The sequence below is a fragment of the Balaenoptera musculus genome, chromosome 19 (genome assembly GCF_009873245.2).
Source record: "Balaenoptera musculus isolate JJ_BM4_2016_0621 chromosome 19, mBalMus1.pri.v3, whole genome shotgun sequence".
Taxonomy (NCBI): Eukaryota; Metazoa; Chordata; class Mammalia; order Artiodactyla; family Balaenopteridae; genus Balaenoptera; species Balaenoptera musculus.
Window position 1 is genome coordinate 53,738,807 of NC_045803.1, and position 21,105 is coordinate 53,759,911.

The window sequence follows — 21,105 nt, forward strand, 5'->3', positions numbered from 1 at the left end:
CCTCTCTCCTTCCTTTTGAAACTCTATGGCCGCGCCAAAGCCCGGCATCCCCTCCTGCTCTTACCTGCTTTGTTTAACTTGAACTTATCAACACGTGACATCCTATGTACTTTGCTTATAAAATGCCTGAACTCAGTCTTGCTTTTCAACAAATTTACATTCACAGTGACAGCATCTGCCTGCATTTGAGATACAGTGTACAATGTGTACACAGACATACCAATTTTTCAGTCTACAGGGTGTGCTTGTGGGCAGGGGTGGGTCTCTCACACCGTGGCATCCCTCGCAGCCTGGCATGTGCCCGGCACACATGGGCTCTCTCTGTTGAATGACACAGGCGTGCGTGGCGAGAAAAGATCGCAGAGTCATTCTGCAAGCCCCCACCCTGGTCCGTGCCCATTACTGGCAACCGTTGATCCAGAGGAATACGGTCTTTCAAAGGACATTCCTCTGTTGAATTGTATAAAAGACCTGCAGAAGAACACACAGATCCTAAGTGTACACTTTGGTGAATTTGCACATTGAACACGTCCTTGTCACCTGTACCCAGATTAAGACAAAGAGGATGACCACTCCCGAGACCCTCCTCGGTCCCCTTCCAGCCACCACTCCCCCAAAGGTGACCACTACGCTATCCTTGGCCAGTGTCTGGACCTTATATAAATGGACTCACACGGTATGTACTCTTTTGTTGGTGAAACTCATAATATTGCTGTGCAGACCTGCAGTTTTTCTATTCTCACCGCCATGTCGTTTTCCACTGGGTGAATACGCCATCGTTTATTTACTCAGTTACTGTCAACGGGTGCTTGTGAAGTGCTTCTGTGACCCTGGGGACATGGTGACCATGTGGACACAGCCCTGTTGGGAGTATCTAGGAGTGGTGGTCCCAGGATGCAGAAGGTAGGGGAGAGTCAGCTTTAGCAGATGCTGCAAGTTACTTTCCAAAGTGCTGTACCAGTTCATGCTCCCGCTAGCAATGCAGGAGTATCCTGCTTTCTCCTCATCTTGGCCGTCACTGGCTACTATCATTTTTCCCCAATTTTTTTTTATTGTTGCGGTAAAATACACGTGACATAAAATTTACCATTTTAGCCAGCTTTAAGGGTACAGTTCTGTGGCATCAATTCGTTTACATTGTCGTGCCACCATCACCACCATCCTTCTCCAGAACTCTTTTCATCTTGCAAAACTGAAACTGCACCCATTCAACAGTAACTCCCTTCCCCTCCCCCCGACCCTCCAGCCATTGGCAGTCTTGCTACTTTCTATCTCTACGAATCTGACTACTCTAGATCCCTCATATAAGTGGACTCATACAGTATTTGTCTTTTTTTTTTTTTGGCTGCGTTGGGTCTTCGTTGCTGCCCGCGGGCTTTCTCTAGTTGCGGCGAGCAGGGGCTACTCTTCATTGTGGTGAGCGGGCTTCTCCTTGCATTGGCTTCTCTTGTTGAGGAGCAGGGGCTCTAGGCGTGCAGGCTCAGTAGTTGTGGCGCACGGGCTTAGTTGCTCCGCGGCATGTGGGATCTTCCCGGACCAGGGCTCGAACCGGTGCCCCCTGCACTGGCAGGCGGATTCTTAACCACTGCGCCACCAGGGAAGCCCTGGTATTTGTCTTTTTTGTGACTGTCCTGTTTCACTTGGCATAATGTCCTCAAGGTTCATCAGAACTTCCTTCCTTTTTTTTTTTTTGTTTGTTTGCTTTCTGGAATTTTCTAGATCTGTTTTTTTTAATTTATTTTGTTGAAATATAGTTGATTTACAAGGTTGTGTTAATTTCTGCTGTACAGCAAAGTGATTCAGTTATACATTTATATACATTCTTTTTCATATTCTTTTCCACTGTGGTTTATCACAGGATATTGAATATAGTTCCCTGTGAACAGGGGTATACAAATATCTGTTCAAGTCACTACTTTTCAGTTCTTTGGGGTATATACCCAGAAATGGAATTGCTGGATCATATGGTAACTCTGTGCTTAATTTTTTGAGGAAGCTCCAACTGTTTGCCGCAGCAGCTGCAACACCTTATATTCCCACCAGCAGTGCCCAAGGGTTCCAATTTCTTCATATCCTCACCAACACTTGTTATTTTCTGGGTTCTGGTTTTATTTTGATCGTGGCCATACTAATGTGTGTGAGGTGTTGATAGTATCTTCTTTTTAAGCCATTCTAGTAGGTGTGTAGTGATTACTTGGTGGTTTTAATCTGATTTCACAAGCGTGAGGTTTTGACTAATTTATCTGGGTAGGTGCCTTGAGTATTGGTTATTTTATTCCGGGCCGTTGTAGGTGATGCTGAATCACCTTCGGTGTCCTTCCAATCATGGTAAGGCTGCTGGCACACAGTAGGGCGAGCAATACACGCTTGTGGAGTTAAATCACTGGTGAGAGTGACAGCCGTGTGCTGGGCTTCCAGAGGAGAGAGAAAAGAATCCTTGGATTGTAGAAACGTCAGAGCTACACTTGCCCTGACAGGTGCTGACCCCGTGCAGCCCCAGGCCTGCAGGAAGATCTCTCTCTCTCTCTGTCTCTCTTTCTTTGCAAGAAAAGACCTGTTCACCTTCCCAAGTTCTTGCCCCAGGATCTGATCGCAACCCCAAATTCTGTGTCTCACAGAGTAGAAGAGATGGCATTAACTGAAAAACATTCGGGGCAGAAGCAGCTGCCGGCCGTGACCTCAGTACAGCCCCCCAGGTGCCCCGAAAAGACATGCACCCTCCTAAGTGGCACCTGAAAGGCCAGCCTTGCGGCTCTGATCAAAGGGGGCCACGTCCACCTTGCTGTAATTAGCACAGGGTAGCACCTTCTGGAAATAATGAATCAACAGAGAGGAGAACTCGACAGCAGACCTCTGCCCGGCGTGGGCCAGGCCTGTGCCCGCGTGCCACCTGCCCCCACGTGGGGTGTCATCAGCCGCCGTTCTGGTCTTGTGATGTCTTGGGGGCCAGCAGCTGGCCACGCGTTTCCTCTGTGCACCGTTTTCACGTCTAATTAGAGTTTTCCCCTAAGTCCACTTGTTCATTGTGCTGACGGACACCGACTCTGGTGGTTTCAGCAGATCCCGAGTGGGCCCTGGGCTGGCCTGTCTAGGGCCAGAGCCAGTTTCCAGAACAGGAAAACCTGGGGGCACCTCGTGCTTTGCGTCCCCAAAGGGCCTCTTCCTTCCCCTTTCTCCTTTTCCCTCTTCCCCCCTTCTCTGCAGCCGAGTGGCTGCTCCAGGGTCTTCAGAGCCACCAGTTTTATTATCACCATCACCGGACTGAACAGCGATTACAGGAGTTGGACGGGTCAGGATTCAAGTCCGGGCCCCACTGCTCCCTTGTAGGTGGCTTTGCCTCCCGGTGCCTTGCTGACTCATCTGTAAAATGGGAGGAAGAGTGCCGCACACCTCAGCGTGTTCCAGTGACGATTAACTGATGCTTGAAAGTCCCTTCACATAGTCAGGCTTCGTAAAAAGTAGCCCAGCTCCTTCTCTCCCTTAACTTGTCATGGAGAATGGGGTGAACTCTGGGCATGGAGTTAATCTGTTTAATGAAAAATGTAAGTAACAGACAGTTTCCATGTGTGAAAGCACATGTGATAGGTTGACATCTGCCAGGGGTCTTCTGTGACCTCAGAGGAGGGGTGCTGGATTCTGCTGGGTCGGGGGTGGCAGGGACATGGGTTGATGAAGGCCAGATGGACCTTGGACCATAGGGCAAGGTGGGCTATCATTCTGAAACTCCCGTCGCTCACCACCAGCAATCCTCACGCAGCGAGGTCCAGCTCTGGGTGGGACTCACAGGAAGCAGCTCTGTCTCAGAGAGTTCGGTGGTGCTGACTCAGTTCTGCCCCTTCCAGCTGGGTGACCCTGGGGAGTTACTGCACCTCTCTGAGCCTGTTTCCTTTTGCATGTTGGACCAAAACATCATTCTTGTTCTTTTCCTCCCACCCTCCCCTCTCCCGGTATTTTCTAGAAAGCTGCTTTGACGGAAGGCACTGTCCCCCGCTTTCTTTACACTGTCAGGTTCTCTGAATGGGACTTCAGTCACGCTGGCTTGTTCCCATTGTTTTGGGAACAAAAATAAGATGAGGGTAGCAACACCTGGGTCCTGCTAGCTCACTTCCCGGCTCATCTCAGCAGCCTACGTCCCCAGTGGATGTGGGTGGCGCTAGGAGAGAACACCCACGTGCCCTGGCTTCTGGGTCATTTGTTTTCATTTCGACATGGGACTGGGGGGGTTTCCTCAAGTTTGTCGTCTGGGAAATTTCTGCAGCGCTTGTCTGGTGCATCCACAGAATTTAGGGTTAGAGCTAAGGCCAGTCGGTAGAGGGGACATTGCTGGAGCCAACCTCAGGAAGTCTCAGCAGGACCCAGCCCTGGTGGATGCAATAAATAGCAAATTGATCCACTCACCTCCTCACCCGCTGAAACATCTTTTGATGCTCTGTGCTAATGTCACCCCTAGAAAGAAAGCAAGGAGAGAGAACATTCCACTCATTTTCTCCCATCCATCTATCGATCACGTATTTTTGCTCCTCTTGAGTGGTTTAAGTCAGAGATTGGCAAGCTATAGCCCCCAGGCCAAAACTGCCTCTGCCTCCACCTGTCTTTGTAAATAAAGTTTTATTGGAACGCAGCCACAGTCATTTGTCTATTGTCTGTGGCTGCTTTCACACCACAACCGGCACTGTTGCATTGTTAGGACAGAGACCATGTGACTCACAAAGCCTAAGGAATTTACTATCTGGCCCTTGACGGAAAATGTTTACCCACCCCTGGTTTAGATCAAAGGGCTAGAGTGCCAATCCTGGCTTCATCAATAACTGGCAGTGTGGCTTAGAGCAAGTTATTTCTCTTTTCTGGGCCTCGGTTTTCTCAGCTCTAAAATGGGATCATAGTGACACCCATCTCGTGGGTCCCTCTGAGGAGTCAAGGGGAAGACGTCTGTGAGCAGTTGACCCGCATAGGCACATAGATGGTCCTTGACCGAGACAGTTACTCCGGAAGCAGGCTGAGGTGGCAGGGCGCCTGTCCTCAGGAGCTCACAGCACACAAACAGCTGACGACAGTGCACGGGAAGGTCCTGCGGTTGAGGGGTGCCCCGGCCTAGGAGAGCCTAGAGGCAGGTGGCCCTGTTTCCAGGCTGTCAAGAGGCCCCTGAGTTACACCATCAACTAGCATATGTTTGTGAAGAGTGTGCCCTCTGGTCCCCGCTGGCATCCTTACATCAAAAACACCAAGTGGATAAAGGCCTGCGTGACAGTGGCCTGTGATCTTGGAGTTAAATTAATACTAATGTTGACCAAAAAAATAACAGTTGCTGTTCCCAGCCTTTAACTCGGAGCTCTAATCTTGAGCAGACATGCCCTTTCCATCTGCAACGGCATCTGTGCCGAGCACAGCAAGGAGACCGAACACGAAGGGAACAGAGACGTCCCTTTCTGCCACATGAGCCACAGAAAAGAAGTTTCTAAGTTGCCGCAGCGTCCTCTGCAGCGCTGAGTGCAGTTTTGAGAAGGGTGCTGCCTCCCCTGCGTTTCTCAGAGGCCCGTGCGAAGGGCACACTCCGCCTCTTGAGAAACTTGAGCTCCATCACCGCCCAGTTCCATCCCCCAGACTCAGGAATCCTGTTCTCCCAAAGGCGTGGGTACCTGAGAAGAGCAGGCCCTACAAAGAAGCTCGTGTTTATATCAAGCTTCCCTGGAATTCCCCACAAACAGGTGTTCTTGGACTTAAACAAAAGCAGTTTATGCTGTGGCCCAGGAATCCCACTCCTGGGTATTTACCCAGAGGAGTGCTTTTGCCACCCCCCCCCCCCACCCTACCAATAAGTACAGAAATGTTCACAGCAGCTTTCTACACAGTAGCCCCAAACTGGAAATAACTAACGGTCCACAGACAGCGGTGGCACATAGAAAGGAACACTGCCTTGCGATTTGAAAGACCAGTAAGGGACTTCCCTGGTGGCACAGTGGTTGCGAATCTGCCTGCCAATGCAGGGGATACGGGTTTGATCTGTGCACCACAACTACTGAGCGTGCGCTCTAGAGCCCGCGAGCCACAGCTACTGAGCCCACGCACCGCAACTACTGAAGCCCGTGCACCTAGAGCCCGTGCTCCGCAACAAGAGAAGCCACCGCAGTGAGAAGCCCGTGCACCACAACGAAGAGTAGCCCCCACTCGCCGCAACGAAGAGCAGCCCCCGCTCGCCGCAACTAGAGCAAACCCGCGCGCAAGCAACAAAGACCCAACGAAGCCGAAGGGGGGAAAGGAAAAGGTGAATAAGCTACGGACACACGCATCTCACAGACATGACGCCGAACAAAAGAAGCCAGACTCCAGTGCGTCTACTGTGTGCTTCCATCCATAGGACGTCCGAGGACCAATCTCCAGTGGTAGATCTAGAACAGCGGACACTGCCGGGAGCCCTGCCTGGGAAGGGGGCGCACGGGAGCCTGCCTCCTGGGGTGTTGCAGACGGTCCATGTCTTGACCCAGGTAGGCGTGACCCGGGGCTGTGCTTATGGAAAAATAAATGCAGCCAAACATTTGTGCATTTTTGCACTTTACTGTTTATAGGCATACTGTAATTTTTTCAAAGATAGGAAGAAAGAGAGAGAGAGAGGATATCCAAGAAATTGAGGTTGGGCAGTCAAGGGCTGTGCCCTGGTCTGGGTCCTGTCTCAGGCCTTCCTGGGAGGCCGGTACCCCAGCCTCGGGTAACAACTCCCTGTTCCGAGGTCAGGGTCCCGCACACCGCAGGCTCCTGTACCCTCCCTTCCCTCTGCTGGGAAGCCTTCCCCAGTGTTCCAGAGCATTCCTCCCCCCACTTGCCCTTTGTACCTTGTCTGCAACCGTAGTGCTTATCACCTTGTGTGGTCATTACCTTTGTGCACCTCTGTGACCCCCCCCCCCACCTCCGCCCCAGTCAAGAGGCCCACTCCAGCACGTCCTGGTCATCTTGTCACTCCAGGGCCATTGTCTCAGAGAACAGACAGGGGACGTGGCCCAGTGGACCAGACCTGGCCTCTGAGTCAACAGTGTGGCCTTTCTGCTGACCAGCTGTGACTGCCCCCAGCCTCCTTCTACCGCCTGGGGGGTCCTAGCAGCACCCATTTCCCAGGGTCCTTGCGAAGAATCAGTGAGATGGTGCCTGTGACCTCCTTAGCTGATGATCCTTGAAGATGTTTGCCAACCTGGTGGGTGGAAGTATGCTGACTTTGTGTCCAGCCCTCATGAGCCTTGATCAACCGCTCCAGTGGCAAAGGCACCGGGTGGCACAGACGCCCCAGGGTGGCACGGCGCCCTGGGGGCCTGGATTTCCATTTGTCTTCCCGTGCCTGCCCTGGCGGCTGGAGTGGGAAGGGTCTGAACGTGGAAATATCAGCCCTTCGCTCTATTGTTAAACTTCTTGAGCCATTTGGCCATACAAGGGGGCAGCTGCCGTGGCTGGACTCATGGTTAGTGAGCCCAGTGGGCCTCCTGACCATCTGCACGGAGCGCAATCCGTGGAGAACAGCCCTGGCTGGCCCCGGACTCCAGCCCTGCCCTCACGGCCCAGCCTCCGGCGCTCCTCTGCCGAGGTCTGCGCAGCAGGGAAGGGGGGCTGGTGGCTCTTCCTTCTGTGCTGAAGACCCCACGGCCCCCTAGGCGACCCCTCCTGGCCCCCCAAAGAGGCCTGGGCTGTTGGGGGAGGGGTGCTTGAGATGGGACAAGGCGAGGGGGGCGAGCCTGGAGCAGGCGGTGCTATGCGGCCCAGAGCTCCTGGGATGCCATCTCGGGGCCTGACCCCAGACCGTCCACAACGGATGGGGCCTGCTTGTCATCTGTCATCCGGAGCTGGTTGATCACCTCCTGTGTGCCAGAGCCCTCCTCTCTGATCCATCCTTCTGGAGTGATCTGTGGTGATGGAGGGCCTTGGAGGGCGCTTGTGTAAAAGCCCCCTTTTCCTTCTTGTCGAGGCTTGAACGTGATCGCCTGGGTGTAAGGAGCTCCTGCCTAGCGCCCGGGCCCCATGCGGGGAGTGGAACTCAAAGACACAGCGCCCTCACCTCGCGGCTGCCCCGCCCCCAGCCCACTGCGGGCCATCTCTCTCGGGCCACCCCTGTGCAGCGCCGTCTCGGGGTGACCGTGAGAGGAGTTGCCTGTATCCAGCTCCTAGGAGGTGCGGAGCTGTACGTACCTAACTGCTTTCCACAGACACCCTTAAGGTCTGAATGCTGCTACTTTTTTTTATTGTGGTTTAATTCACATACCATGAAATTCCCCACATGGGTCGTATGGAAACTGCTGAACTTTCTGAAGAACTGCCAGACTGCTTTCCCACGTGGCGGCCCCCTTTCACATTCCCACCAGCATTGTATGAGGGTTCCAGTTTCTCTACATCTTCTCCAACACCTGTTATTGTCTTAAAAAAAAAAAAAAAGTGGGTATGAATACTACCTCGCTTTTACAAGGGAGAAATTGGAGTCTCAGAGAGGCTGAGTTGCCTAAGGCCACACAGCCAGCAACTGGTGGAGCCTGGATTCAACTCTAGAACTTACGGTTTTTGAAAAATCTTTTGATTGAAACATAGCACACGCACACACCCAGAAAAGTGCCCACGCCGTGTCCTGCCTGATGCATTTTAACAGAGTGAACATGCTGCGTCGCTCCCACCCGGAGGCAAGACTTAGCACGGTACCAGGCCTCCTTCAGCTCCCTCCTGCCCCTTTCCAGTCCTGTCCCACCCAGGGGGAACCTGCAGGGTCATCAGTTCTGCTGGAGGATGGTGTGGTGGTCTCACACTGTGGCAGGATCCCCCCGCCCCCATTTTTAACTCACCCGCCTGTTGGAGACGAAGGTCGGGGCGTGAAGCCCGAAGGCCTCGGTTCTCTTCTGCTCTGTCCTGAGTTGCTGTGTATAGCTGGGCCAGGCTTGCAGCTGCTCAGAACCTCCGTTTCTGGTCTGTCACAGGGGTGGTGGCCATACCCGCCTCCCGGGAGGGCTGTGGCTTCTAGGGGGCTGATGGAGGTGGGTGGGCGAGGGGAGCCAGCAGGGGTGCTCCCGGCCTGAGAGGTCCTGACACTCGGGCAGGGGCGGGATGCTCTGCTGGGCCTGAGTCAGGGCCCGGGCCGGTCCCTCCATCCAGGCTCCCTTCCAGACATCCTTGATCCGCTGCGCGGCTGACAGAGATGCCCAGGGGCACAGATGAAAAGTGCCATGCCCAACGACACAGCCCGGTCATCTGATCCCCCTGGTTTTCCTGGGTCATCTGTTTCCTCCCTGACTGTAGGGCCATGTCCCTTCTCTTCACTGCCACGTCCCCAGCCCTGGCATTAGGTTGCACACGGAACGGGTTCCGCATGTTGAGTGACTGTGTGAATTCGGTCCCGAGGTGACTGTTGCAGTAGCCACCTGTCAGGTGCTCAGGAGCCCACGGGTGTTAGTGCAGTGGACAGTGCTGATGCAGGGTTATTTCTGAAGAACTTAGAATAATCACCACCAAGAAAGAAGATCAAACAAAACACCGTAAAGCGTAAGAAAGATGTTTTTTTCCCGTAAGAGAACTTCCTGCTCAAAGCCCGGTTACTTTTACTTCACACATAATTGTAACAGGCTTGGCTGTCTGGTTTCACAGCCAACAACAGTAGAACAGAAGCCTTTTGAGGGTCGGGTGTGGGGACGATAGGAAGTAGCCGTTCGGCATCAAGAGAGTGATTGGAGACTATTCAGGATAGACACGCTGTCTCACACTCTGAGGCCAGTAGCTGTAGCAGCAGGCGGCTCTCTACCCCCTTAGTGGCACCAAGAGCTTTGCTGGGCTGTAGCACCACTCACCAGTGGATGGTGGATGGTAGTAATAACAGTAGCCCCGGGGCAGCAAAGGGTTAAGTTATGCTCAGTATCTTTGGTTTATGGAAACAAGGGGAGAGGGAGTGTGAAAGGCATTCGAGGAGCTTTGCTCCGGGACCGGGGTCCAAACTGGCCGGCCTATAGCAGCAAATTGTTAACCTGCCGCTTTGCTTTTGCTATACAACTTTCTCTTTGTGGGATTAAAAAGAACATCAAAATATTTTGACATGCCTTTCCCAAATGAGAGTGCTTGTGTGTGTGTCTGCCCTTGAGGCCGAGTTGAGCCGACGGCGGCCGTAGGGGCTGGGTGGGTGGCAGCGGGAAGGGAGATTCTGAGCCCCCCGCCGTGCTGGGTCCTTTCTGCATGCCGTGCGTTCAGGTACACACACCGGAGTTTGGATCTGGCTGGAGGAGTTGGGCAGAGCATAGAGATGGAGGTCACCGTCTGGGGGGATGTGAGATTGAATCCATGGTCTGTTTGTTAAAAGCAGGGACTAGTGACATGTCATCACCGATTTGTGCTTCCATTTCTTCTTCTGTAGCGTGTGGATAAATAGAGATAAATACAGCCCCCTGACCCCAGAGTTGTTGTACAGTTAAATGAGATCATATAGCATATAAAGGCCTCAGCATGGTGCTGGCCACATGATAACGGCTTGATAAATGTTACCCAGGGACACCCGTGCCTTTCTACGTGTGTGTGTGTCGGCGGGGGGGAGTCATGTGGGTGGTGTTTGCAGAGTGTGTGTCCTGCCGTGTCACTGAAGAAAATATCCAACAGGCTGTACACAAAAACCAAGACGGAAACAACCCAAATGTCCATCAGCTGACGAGTGGGTAAACCAAATGTGGCCTCTCAGTTCCACGGAATATTATTCAACCATAAAAAGGAACAACATGCTGATGCATGCTGCAATGTGTGTGAGCCTCCAGAACATTTAGGTGAAAGGAGCCAAGGGGAAAGCAACACATACTGTATGATTCCACTGATGTGAAATGGCCAGAACAGGCAAATCCACAGAGACAGACCGCAGACCAGTGGTCACCATGGACTGAGGGTGGAGGAGACAGAGAGTGACTGCTTAATGGATGCGGGCTTTCCTTTGGGATGATGAAAGTGTCTTAGCGCTAAACTGCGCTGGAGGTTGTACAGCATTGTGAATGCACTAAATGCCACTGAACTGTACATTTTAAAATGGTTAGTGTTTCATTTTATGTCATATGAATTTTACCACAATTTTTTAAAAAAGCAGCAGGGGGAGATGAGGACTGAAGCCCACTCCCCTGATCCAAGACTCTCCGTGGTACCACCACCGAGGTAATGGCGTCACCATTTTTATTACTGCCGTTGTTGTTGTTGACCATCCAAGGCGGGGCCGGAGGGGGCTCCCCTGCCCTCTGATTTGATCTCTCTCCTTTGAGGCAGGGGTTTGTGTGTGGGGCTGGGGGCAAATCCTTCCTCTTGGCGGAAAGGTGGTGCCATATAGAGTCAGGCTGTGCGGTGTGGGTCCCCTGCATGACTCAGGCGACGTCCACACACGGAGAGAAGAGAGCGTCCCCAGTCCCCAGCATGGCCCGCCTGCCTGGGCGGCAACCCTCCATGACAGCCTGCTGTTCTCAGCCTGGCCCCCGGCCGGGCAAGAGTTCCCCTCCTCCTCCCCCTCCTCCCCCTCCCCCTCTTCCTCCTCCCCTCCCCCTTCTCCTTCTCCTCCTCCCCTCCCCCTCCTCCTTCTCCCCCTCTTCCCCTCCCCATCTGCTTCCCCTCCCCCTCCTCCTCCGCTCCCCCTCCTCCTCCTCCTCCCCCTCCTCCCCCTCCCCCTCTTCCTCCTCCCCTCCCCCTTCTCCTTCTCCTCCTCCCCTCCCCCTCCTCCTTCTCCCCCTCTTCCCCTCCCCATCTGCTTCCCCTCCCCCTCCTCCTCCCCTCCCCCTCCTCCTTCTCCTCCTCCCCCTCCTCCCCTCCCCCTCCCCCATCCTCCCCCTCTTCCTCCTCCCCCTCCCCTCCTCCCCTCCCCCTCCGCCTCCTCCCCTCCCACCTCCCCATCCGCTTCCCCTCCCCCCTCCCCCTCCCCCTCCCCAGGAACGGTGCCGGGAGCTTTCCCAACTTGTGTCTTGAATCAGCCCAGAGCCTCGTCTTGGGGGCCTTCAGACTCATGATTCATACTCGCTTTTAGAGAAATCCCCATGGAAACCAGCAGGCAGGTCTGGGCGGGAGGGAGGGAGCTGGCTCCCCAGAAAGGCAGGGGGAGGCGAAGGCTGGTGGCATTGTGCCAGCGTTAGGGTCTGAGGTCAGGGGCTGTTTTCGGGGGGCCTTTGGTCACCCCACTCCCTGCCAACTCTGCCACATGGGAAAGTGGAGAAGGTACAGAGTTTGGAACATCAACCCTGAAGGCCTTTGGGGATCACTGGGGACCCTGATGAGTTCCCTCCAAGCCCTGCTGTCTCTAGCCCAGATCCAGGTGTTGTGTGGACAGGGAAAAAGCTCCTCTCAGAAACAAAAGCAGGGAGGCAGTGTTCTCTTCCCCGTCTGGTGGCAACACCAGGGCCCACCCTGGCCCCTCGTCAGTCCCTGAGAGCAAAAGGGCAAAGGCATCCCCGACCTGTTCCCCGACTCCCATGGGAAAGCAAGAGCCAGGACCCGGCTTGCAGACAGACCCCCCTGCAGAAGGACTCCCCTCCTTCAGAAGGAACCCCCCCTGCAGAAGGACTCCCCCTTGCAAAAGGACCCCCCTGCAGAAGGACCCCCCCCCCGCAGAAGGAACCCCCTCCTGCAGAAGGAACCCCCCCTGCAGAAGGACCTGCCTGCAGAAGGACTCCCCCTTGCAAAAAGACCCTGCTTGCAAACTTCTGAGACACCAGCACCCATGCCGTGCGGTTACACTGCGGGCCCTCAGCGAGCAGGTGGTTGCTCTGAACTCACACGGGCCAGAGCAGCATCCAGCAGGACCCAGCCAAGCTGGTGGCCCAGGGTAAAGCCCCCCGGGCTTAGCCAGGACTCCCCAGCTCTCTTTAATTTCTCTTTAATGAGAGCAATTTGGCAACAGCATAAAATATGCTCTTAGCCTTTGTCCCAGTAATTCCATTTCTGGGAATCCGGCCTAAGGAAATAATCCTAAACATGGGGTAGAAAAAACATGTTTCACAAGGATGTTCATTGTGGAGTTGTTTACAGTAGCGTAAAGTGAAACCACTGCACTGTCTAGGGGAGGGGGTGGGAGTGGTTATGAGACAAACGGGGGTCGAATATTTAACAGGCACTAAAATGGTTGTTCTGAAGATGGGATGGGCATGCTCTGAATGGGTTCAGAATATGGAATGGGCATATGCTGTAACGTGTGAAAAAAGGCGAGTTATATGTACCTGTAAAAAAAATTACGTATAAAAAATAATCAGGAAGGCAGTATACCAAAGTGCTCCTGAGAGGCTTTGATAATGATTTTATCTGAAAGATTTCATTCTATTTATTGTCTTCCAAATCATCTTGAACATTCATGCATTGCCTTTCTTAGGTTTGAGTTGTAATTTACATTCAGTAAAATTCACCCTTTTAGTGTGCAGATCTGTGGATTTTGACAAATGTGTACAGTCAAGTAACCACCACCACAGTCGGGACAGAATATTTCCATCACCCCAAAAAGTTCCTCCAGGCCCCTCGGTAACCAGTCCCCTCCCCCATCTGCTGGCAACCGCTGGTCTGATTTCAGCCCCTGTAGTTCTTGCTAATTCCAGGATGTCATACAAACGGAATCATACAGTACGTCTTGCACTGCTTTTACGTGTAGAAATAACTTTTAATCTGCTTAATGTTCTCTTAAATGCACCTCTTAGAGCTGGATTTCCTAGCTTCCCTCAAGTAGAGAATTTAATTTTTCCTTTTTATCTAACTCAGCCTTTAACCCATGCAGGAATCTCCTCCGATGTAGCTCTGATCATCATGTTCAGATTACCAGGGAATTATCAGTTATCTGTAAAATCATCCCAACAGTGTGAAAGTACCCAGGATGAAGGAGGTCCTTGGTCAGCATTAGCTCACACCTGCATCCAAAGAACGGCGTGGCGGGGCGGGGGGGGGGGGCTTCCAATCCCCATCTGCCCCGTTACCCTTGCAAGCCTCAGGGGCACCCCCTCCAGGCTCCGTCCATGATGATGATAATAGGATCAACGATATTGGTAGCAGCAGCAGTTAATTTTTCTTAATAAGCATTTTATGTCAGAACAGTTTGAGATGCAAAGAAAAGTTGCAAAGACGATACAGAGAGTTCCCATATACCCCACATCCCCTTTCCCCAATTGTTAATATCTTACAATAGCATGAGACATTTGTCACAGCGAATGAACCCATATTGATATGCTCTTATTGAAGTCCACACTATATTTGATTTCCTTAGTTTTTCCCTAATGTCCTTTTTCTGTCCCAGGATCTCACATGGGCTCACAGTACATTTAGTCATCATGTCTCTGTAGACTCGGCGGGGACAGATGCTCAGACTTTCCTTGTTTTTGATGAGTACTGGTCAGGTATTTTGAGGACTGTCCCTCAACTGGGGTTTGTCTGATGTTTTTCTCATGGTTAGACTAGAATTATGGCTTTAGAGTAGGAAGATCCCAGAGACAGAAAGGTTAGTCTTTCTCACAATAGTTCATTTTATTGAGTTTTTCAGTATGTTCCAGATGCTGTGCTAAGCCCTTAACAAATTGGATTCCCGTTAAGGCTCCTAATACTCTCTTAAATTCTCATTTTACCATTGGAGGAAATGGGCTCAGAGAGGTGCAATAACTTACTTAAAGACACACAGTAAGTGGCTCAAACACAGGTCTCATTGATTCTCCAAATTTTGCTTTTAGCCAGTACTGCTTCAAACAGCAATGCATCTGCTTTTAAAAAACAGTATGTATTTATTTATACCCGTTTCCCCAAAATGCCCGTGCTGAAACTTTTAGTCAAGGCCACCTTGAGACAGCTACAGCGGGGTCGTGAAAAAGGCAGGCACAGGTGGTTAGCTGGCCCTCCATCATGTTACAACCCACATGCTGTGGTCATCTGGAACGTGTTCCCACGGGCTTGGTGGGCACTGGGCAGGACAGGGCCTTGCCGTGTCTTGGTCTCCAGGAGGCTGTGGTGGGAAATAGAAGCCTCCAGGCTTTCTGCTCATGTGCCCAAGGTGCAATTCTAAAGGAACGAGGCTGGCCATTTGCTCGGTTTGGATAATCAAATCCACCCCATTGTGGTCACGCTCTATACCGTTGTGGGATTTTTGGAATGGGTTTCTGTATCTCTGTCATTTGGTGTGATCCAGAGATTTTCTAGATGCCCTAGTGGCTGCGTCCTAGTACGTGTTCTCTGGCTTCTCTGTGCATCAAGGGGTCAGTGGCCTGGGGTTTGGGACCCAGCCAGACCTAGAAAAGGGAGAGAGATGGCCGTGGGCCACCAAGGAAAGCTCTTCAGCACATCGCGGCACCCAGGTGCCATTGCTTCCCGAAGGAGAGTTTTTTTAATTTATTAATTTATTTTTAATTTAATATTTGAAACTAGTAACCCAAGCCTCTTCCCAAGTATGTTATGCGTGTGATTGTAAGTAATAACACGGATGGACATTTTTTTATTTAGGAAAATATTCCTTCATTTGTTAAGGAAATACCAATCACCTCCTAAATGTCAGGCACGGATTAGGCACAAGGAACGGAGCAGGTAAAAATTCTTGCTCTCGTGGTGCTGAAACACCAGCAGGGGATACAGTCAGCAAGAAACGCAAGCAGAGTCACCAATCCGCCAGGCCCCTGGTGTCGCTGGTGTTCTCAGGACAAGACGTGCTGTTGAGGCTGAGTCATTTACTGCAGAATGTTGAGAACGTGCCAGCGCAGGGGATGTGGAATAGGGCAGAAGGGCCAAGGGGAGCCCACGTGTCTGCCTGTGGGATACACTGATAAGCCACCTTGGTGGGACCCAGAGGCTGCCTGGGTTGGTGCCGAGGGGTGGCGCATGCCCTGGTGAGAAGGGCTAGATGGACTTGGCTGCCTCATCCCCGCCCTGCCTGGGGGTGAGCAGCCTCTTGGCTCATCTGGACCCAGGCAGGAGCCTCTAGGCTGTTCCCTGCTTCCACCAGCTGTCTCCATGCCGCAGTCGCAGTGATGCTACGCCCACCCCATGGGCAGCGATCCCCGGAATGCCACTGGGCCTTCCAGCCCCTCCAGGGATGGCCTGCCCATCTCTTCAAGACCGTTCTTACCCGCCCTCCCTCCCTTTGGCCTTTGCTCCTCCCTGAGCACTCCCAGCTTGTTCCCACCCCTGGGCCTTTGCACAGGCCATGGGCCTGCGACGCACGTCCCCTCCGTCTCTCCACGGCGCTCCAGCTCTCTGCCACCTGTCACCACACCCTATCTTGATTTTTGGTGTGGCACTTGGCCACTCTCCAGTAGTTTACTTATTTGGATATTTTGTTTGTTTGTTGTCTCTTAGCCCCGCTGCGCTTCTGTCTTGTTCACTGCTGTATCCCCAGCAGCCAGCACGGGGCCTGGAACGTAACTGGTGCTCAATAAATATCTGTCAGATGAATGAACGAGTGAATGAATGAATGAACACATCGATTGGTCAATTTACTCTTACTTCCTGAGCATGGTAACTGATCGTATCAGGGAGATTTGAGGCAGCTTAAGCCCTCAACCTTTTCTCCTCCACCGCCACTACCACAGTACCTCAGCTTTGACAGACAGAAATTGAAAATAAAAAACCTCATGGAGGTCCTAAATCCTCGGGGTAAAATTCACTTGTTGGGCCACAGATTTTAAATTGCTTGTATCACAGCTTAGTGGTCCGGGCAGAGATCCCTGAGTCAGCAGCTGAGTTCAAGCTTGGCCACGCCCCTTCCCAGCTGGGTGACTTTGGGCAAGTCACCTGACCTGCTGAGTGTCAGCTTCCTCATCTGTGCAGTGGGGATGGCTCTTGGGCCCGTCGTGAGGATTGAAGGAGATAGCACTTGCCATGTGCTTGGGGAGTGCTCGGCCTTTGTCGGAGCGTAGGAGATGTTAGCTGTTATTCTTCTCAGCTGTGTTGCACTCACCTCTGATTCTGTTGAAGTCTGGCTTCCTGGGGCCAGAGTGACAAGGACACTGCTGGTTCCCGGTGGCCAGCGCATCCCCCTGGTGCCTAGCGCCTTCTCGCCGTGACAGCGGAACTCACTCAGCCGTGAGTGGCTGTGAATTTCTCTTGCCCCACCCTTACCCCAGCATTGACCGATGGTAGCCCTTATCATTCTCCCTTTCAGCACAAATGATGGAGCCCTTGCCACGAGCCAGGCGCTGGGGAGAGAGGGCAGGGGCCGAGACAGACACTGGCCTGACCTCACGGAGCTGCAGCCTGGCTAAGGAGGCAGACAGCAAACAGATAGCACATAGGTCCACAGTAATTAAAACGGGTATGGTCGAGACTTCCCTGGCGGTCCAGTGGTTAAGGCCCCGTGCTTCCACTGCAGGGGGCTCGGGTTCGATCCCTGATCGGGGAGCTAAGATCCCACTTGCCTCGCCTCGCGGCCAAAAAACCAAAACATAAAAACCGAAGCAATATTGTAACAAATTCAAGAAAGACTTTAAAAATGGTCCACATCAAAAAAAAAAAAAAAAAACGGGCGTGGTAAGCACGTAGGGCACAGGGAGGGATGCGACCAGGTGGGTCATGGGGTCTGGAGAGTAGAAGAGGAGATGCCAGGGGTGGGCCGGGGGGACCACAGCCTTTCGGGGACAAGGAACGGGCTGAGTCTGCCGTGCTGTCAGCAGGCCTGGGTCTGTGTGTGGGGCTCGGAAAGGGAGAGAGAAGAAGGGGGTGGGGCTGGAGGGGGATGCGCGACCATTCCTGCGGGGCCCGTCGGCGGTGGGTGGGAGTGTGGCGTATGTGGTTGGGCCACTGGGAGCCACTGAAGGATGCTGAACAGGGAAGCAGAGGGATCGAGTTTGCCGACTTGGAACACAGCCCCGAGTGCCGAGTGGAGAACGCAAATCTGTAGGGGGAAATGAGGCAGGGAGTCCAGTGGGGGGGGGTATGACTGCTTTCTGGGCAGGAGAGGGTGGTGGCTTGGACATGGTGAGGGATGGAGGGGTCCAGGCTCCGGCTGTGCTGGGCCCCGCAGAAGCCCAGAGGAACAAGGCACAGGCCTTGCCCTCAAAGTGCGCCCCCAGTCTGGTCCCAACTCTGCACGTCCCAACACGTGGGCGGGTGTCCACCATGGCCCCTCCCCTCCCGCTGGATGCTGCCAGCTGGGAAAGATGGAGTCCTTTGGTCCCCAGAGTTGCCAAGTGTCTGTAGCAGCTCAGTTTGCTTGTTGCTAGAGTGAGGATGTTTTCCAGTGCAGATATTGTGCCCGATCGTGTAACCAATGTGTGTCTTCGCTTTTTCTTTTTTTGTTGCAGCCAACTGGGTACATGGAAAACTCAGTCTCCTACAGCGCCATTGAAGACGTTCAGCTGCTGTCCTGGGAGAATGCCCCGAAGTACTGTTTACAGCTTACAATTCCTGGGGGAACTGTCCTACTGCAGGTAGGATAAATAAACATGAACAGCAGTTTCTGCTCCATCCCCACTCACTTGCCCTCCTCTTATCCCTCGGAGGGAGACAGCCAACTATTAAGAGGAAAGGTTGTTTAACTTAGGATATGTTTTCCTCCAAGTACAAGAAAGGTGTAAATTGGGGCTCACTGTGGGAGACGAAGGAGTGCATGCAGATTGAGCTCCTACTGCATACCTGCCACCGTCTAGGAGCTTTCCATGTTGTGTTTTTATTGCTCTTAACAAAGCCAAAAAATAGGTTTTCTGATCTTCACTTTACAGATGAGGAAACTGAGGTTTTCTGATCTCCATTTTACAGATGAGGAAACTGAGACACACAGACACAGGCTTTAAAAGGCTGTAAAAAGCAAGTAAGCAACAGATGCTACCTTTTGCTGTACTTCGAGTGAGGAGGTTTCTTACTTCTCATTGATCTCAGTCTCTTGAGACTCTGATGGAAATATGAGCCATCTCCTTGGAAAAGGGTGCATTTTGTGTGTATTGATCAAGACCGTTGGTTGGATATGATGCAAACATTATTCAAATGACCTGAAGCAAAAAGAGAATTTGATGCTGTAACTGTATCAAAGTAACTGGAAGTCTAAGAGAGGACTTCAGGCATAGCTGGACCCAGGAGTCAAATGGTATCATTAATATTCAGTCTCTGTATCTCCTGGCTTTGCTTCTGTGTGCTGGTTCATTATCAGGCAGAGGCTCTCCATGTGGTGGGAAAGATGGACTTCTGGCAGCCTCAAACTACATTCTTGGAGCTTGTAATTCTTAAAAAATGTGAGAACACATTTTCCTTTCAGTATCTTTCTATAAAATCTCATGGAAGATTCTGATTGGCTGTGCTATCGTCCGATTCACCCCAGGGGATGCCCTGCCCTGGGTTACACGCCCACCTTTACACTGGCAGCTGTGTACTCTGATAGCCCTACCAGGACCTCAGTGCGGGGAGAGGTGGGTCCACCAAGAAAGGAATTGCGGCAGAGATAATAACACAGCTCCTGCAGTACATACACGTGACATGTTCTGTATCATTTCAGGGAGTGCCACCCCAGTTTCCAACAGGGACCCCAAGTCAGAGACTCCTCGTCCCGAGAGAACATACTCTCTTATCATTGGGAGGATGGTCTGCCTTGGGCTTTCTTCTAGGAACGTTTTCTAACTCTGTCAGTCCGGGGAGACCTGCTTTGAGCCCAAAGAGGTGCTCCCTAAAACTTGTTTGAAAAGTGGCCACTGGATTGTTTAGCAACATTGGAGCCAAGAGGCACACAGTTTGGCCTCTGAGGAATGCCGAGCCCCAGAAGCTGCGTGTAACAGCTAAACGTCCTTTAGGAAAACCCCGTCATTCACTGATGTCTCTCGGAAGACACCAGAGCCACACCTGCCTGTCTGTTTTCTCCTTAAATCTCTCACTCTCTACAGTTAGAATCACAGAGCACTGAGCCTGCCGTCCCGTGTGCTAGGGCTGGGGGCGGGGAGGTGAGTCAGCCCCTCGGCCCCATCCTCGAAGAGCTCCTGGGCCCCCCCGGGGAGACAGAGCCATAAACAAATGACTGCAGAGGTAGCAGCTGAAATAGAGGCCTGTCCCCGAGGACTGGGAGCCCAGAGCAGGGAGTGACTCACTGGGCCTAGGGGTTCCAAGGAAGGCTCCCCCCGGGATGGTGATATTAGAGCTGGGTGTAGAGGGATGAGTAGGAGTGTGCCAGGATGGGGGGCACACACTCCGGGCAGAGGGAAAAGGGGGTATAAAGCATGAACGTGGCGGAGGGGGCATTCGCTGCCGTGGAGAAGAGAGGGAGGCGGATGCAGGGCCTTGCCCATGCGTCCAGAGTTGTTGGGTCGCAGCCAGATCATACAGGTCTTGTTAGCTGAGTGGAGAAGCCACAGTGTTATTCTGAGGGCAGTGGGGAGTCACCGAAAGCTCCTAAGAGGTGGCAGCACGATAGAGGGATCTGTCTGTTTGCAGGGCAGAGGGTGCTGGATCCGTGAGTGCCACGGGCAGGCAGGACGGAGGGAAACCTTGAGATAGCCCAGCTGCAGGAGGGGGGGCCCCGAGCCCCCAGCCCCCTGGCTGTGATGGCCGCTCCCCTGGTGGAGGCAACTGGGCGGCCTCATTGCTTTGGGGGCTGGAGGGACAGCCTGCCCCCAGGGAGGACCTGAGCATCACTTGCCCCGGGGACAGGGGGCAGTGCGGCTCGGAGGATGCAGGTCACCGGGCAGCGCCAGAACGTCCCTTTAATCCCGGCGGTGGCCGTGGGCCGGCTGTGATGACTCGCCCGGCTGGGGCTGTGTCCCGCGGTGGCCTCACGTCAGAGCTCCCCCTGACGTGTTGACGGTGGGCGGGCGGGCCTGCGGCTGCTCCGCACCCCCGTCTCGCTGCCCCCTGCTCCAGTGGACGGCGCAGCCGGCACAGCCCGGGCGCCGGAGGCTGGAGGAGGAGGAGGAGGAGACCTGCGGGAGCCAGAGCGGGACTCAGAGCCAGGGCAGGAAGCACACGCAGCCTCCGCCCGCCCGTCACCCGGGGAGGCCCAGGTGGGTGCAGCCCTGCCCCTGCCGCCTCGGTCTCTCCCTCGCTGCCATTTCCATCGCTTCTACCTTCCTTCCTTCTTGTCGTCACCCTCCTCCTCTCCCGCCTGTGATTCACGGGTGGCGTGTGGCCGTCTGGTTATGTAAGCAGGTTCGAGTCATCTTGGAGATGGGCTCCAGGCTGGGAGGTCCATATGGTTATGGGGCAGCCCGGGGTAGG

The 21,105-nt window shown here is 53.2% G+C and overlaps 1 protein-coding gene across 1 annotated transcript in view; it reads left to right on the forward strand.

Annotated features, from left to right (window-relative positions):
* The window catches only part of LOC118885818 (c-Maf inducing protein), a 235,883-nt gene that overhangs the window by 129,153 nt on the left and 85,625 nt on the right, over window positions 1–21,105 (forward strand). Inside the window, exon 2 of the mRNA XM_036834901.1 lies at window positions 18,216–18,341. Within this exon, the coding sequence (XP_036690796.1) occupies window positions 18,216–18,341 (126 nt within the window). The remainder of the gene's footprint in view (window positions 1–18,215; window positions 18,342–21,105) is intronic.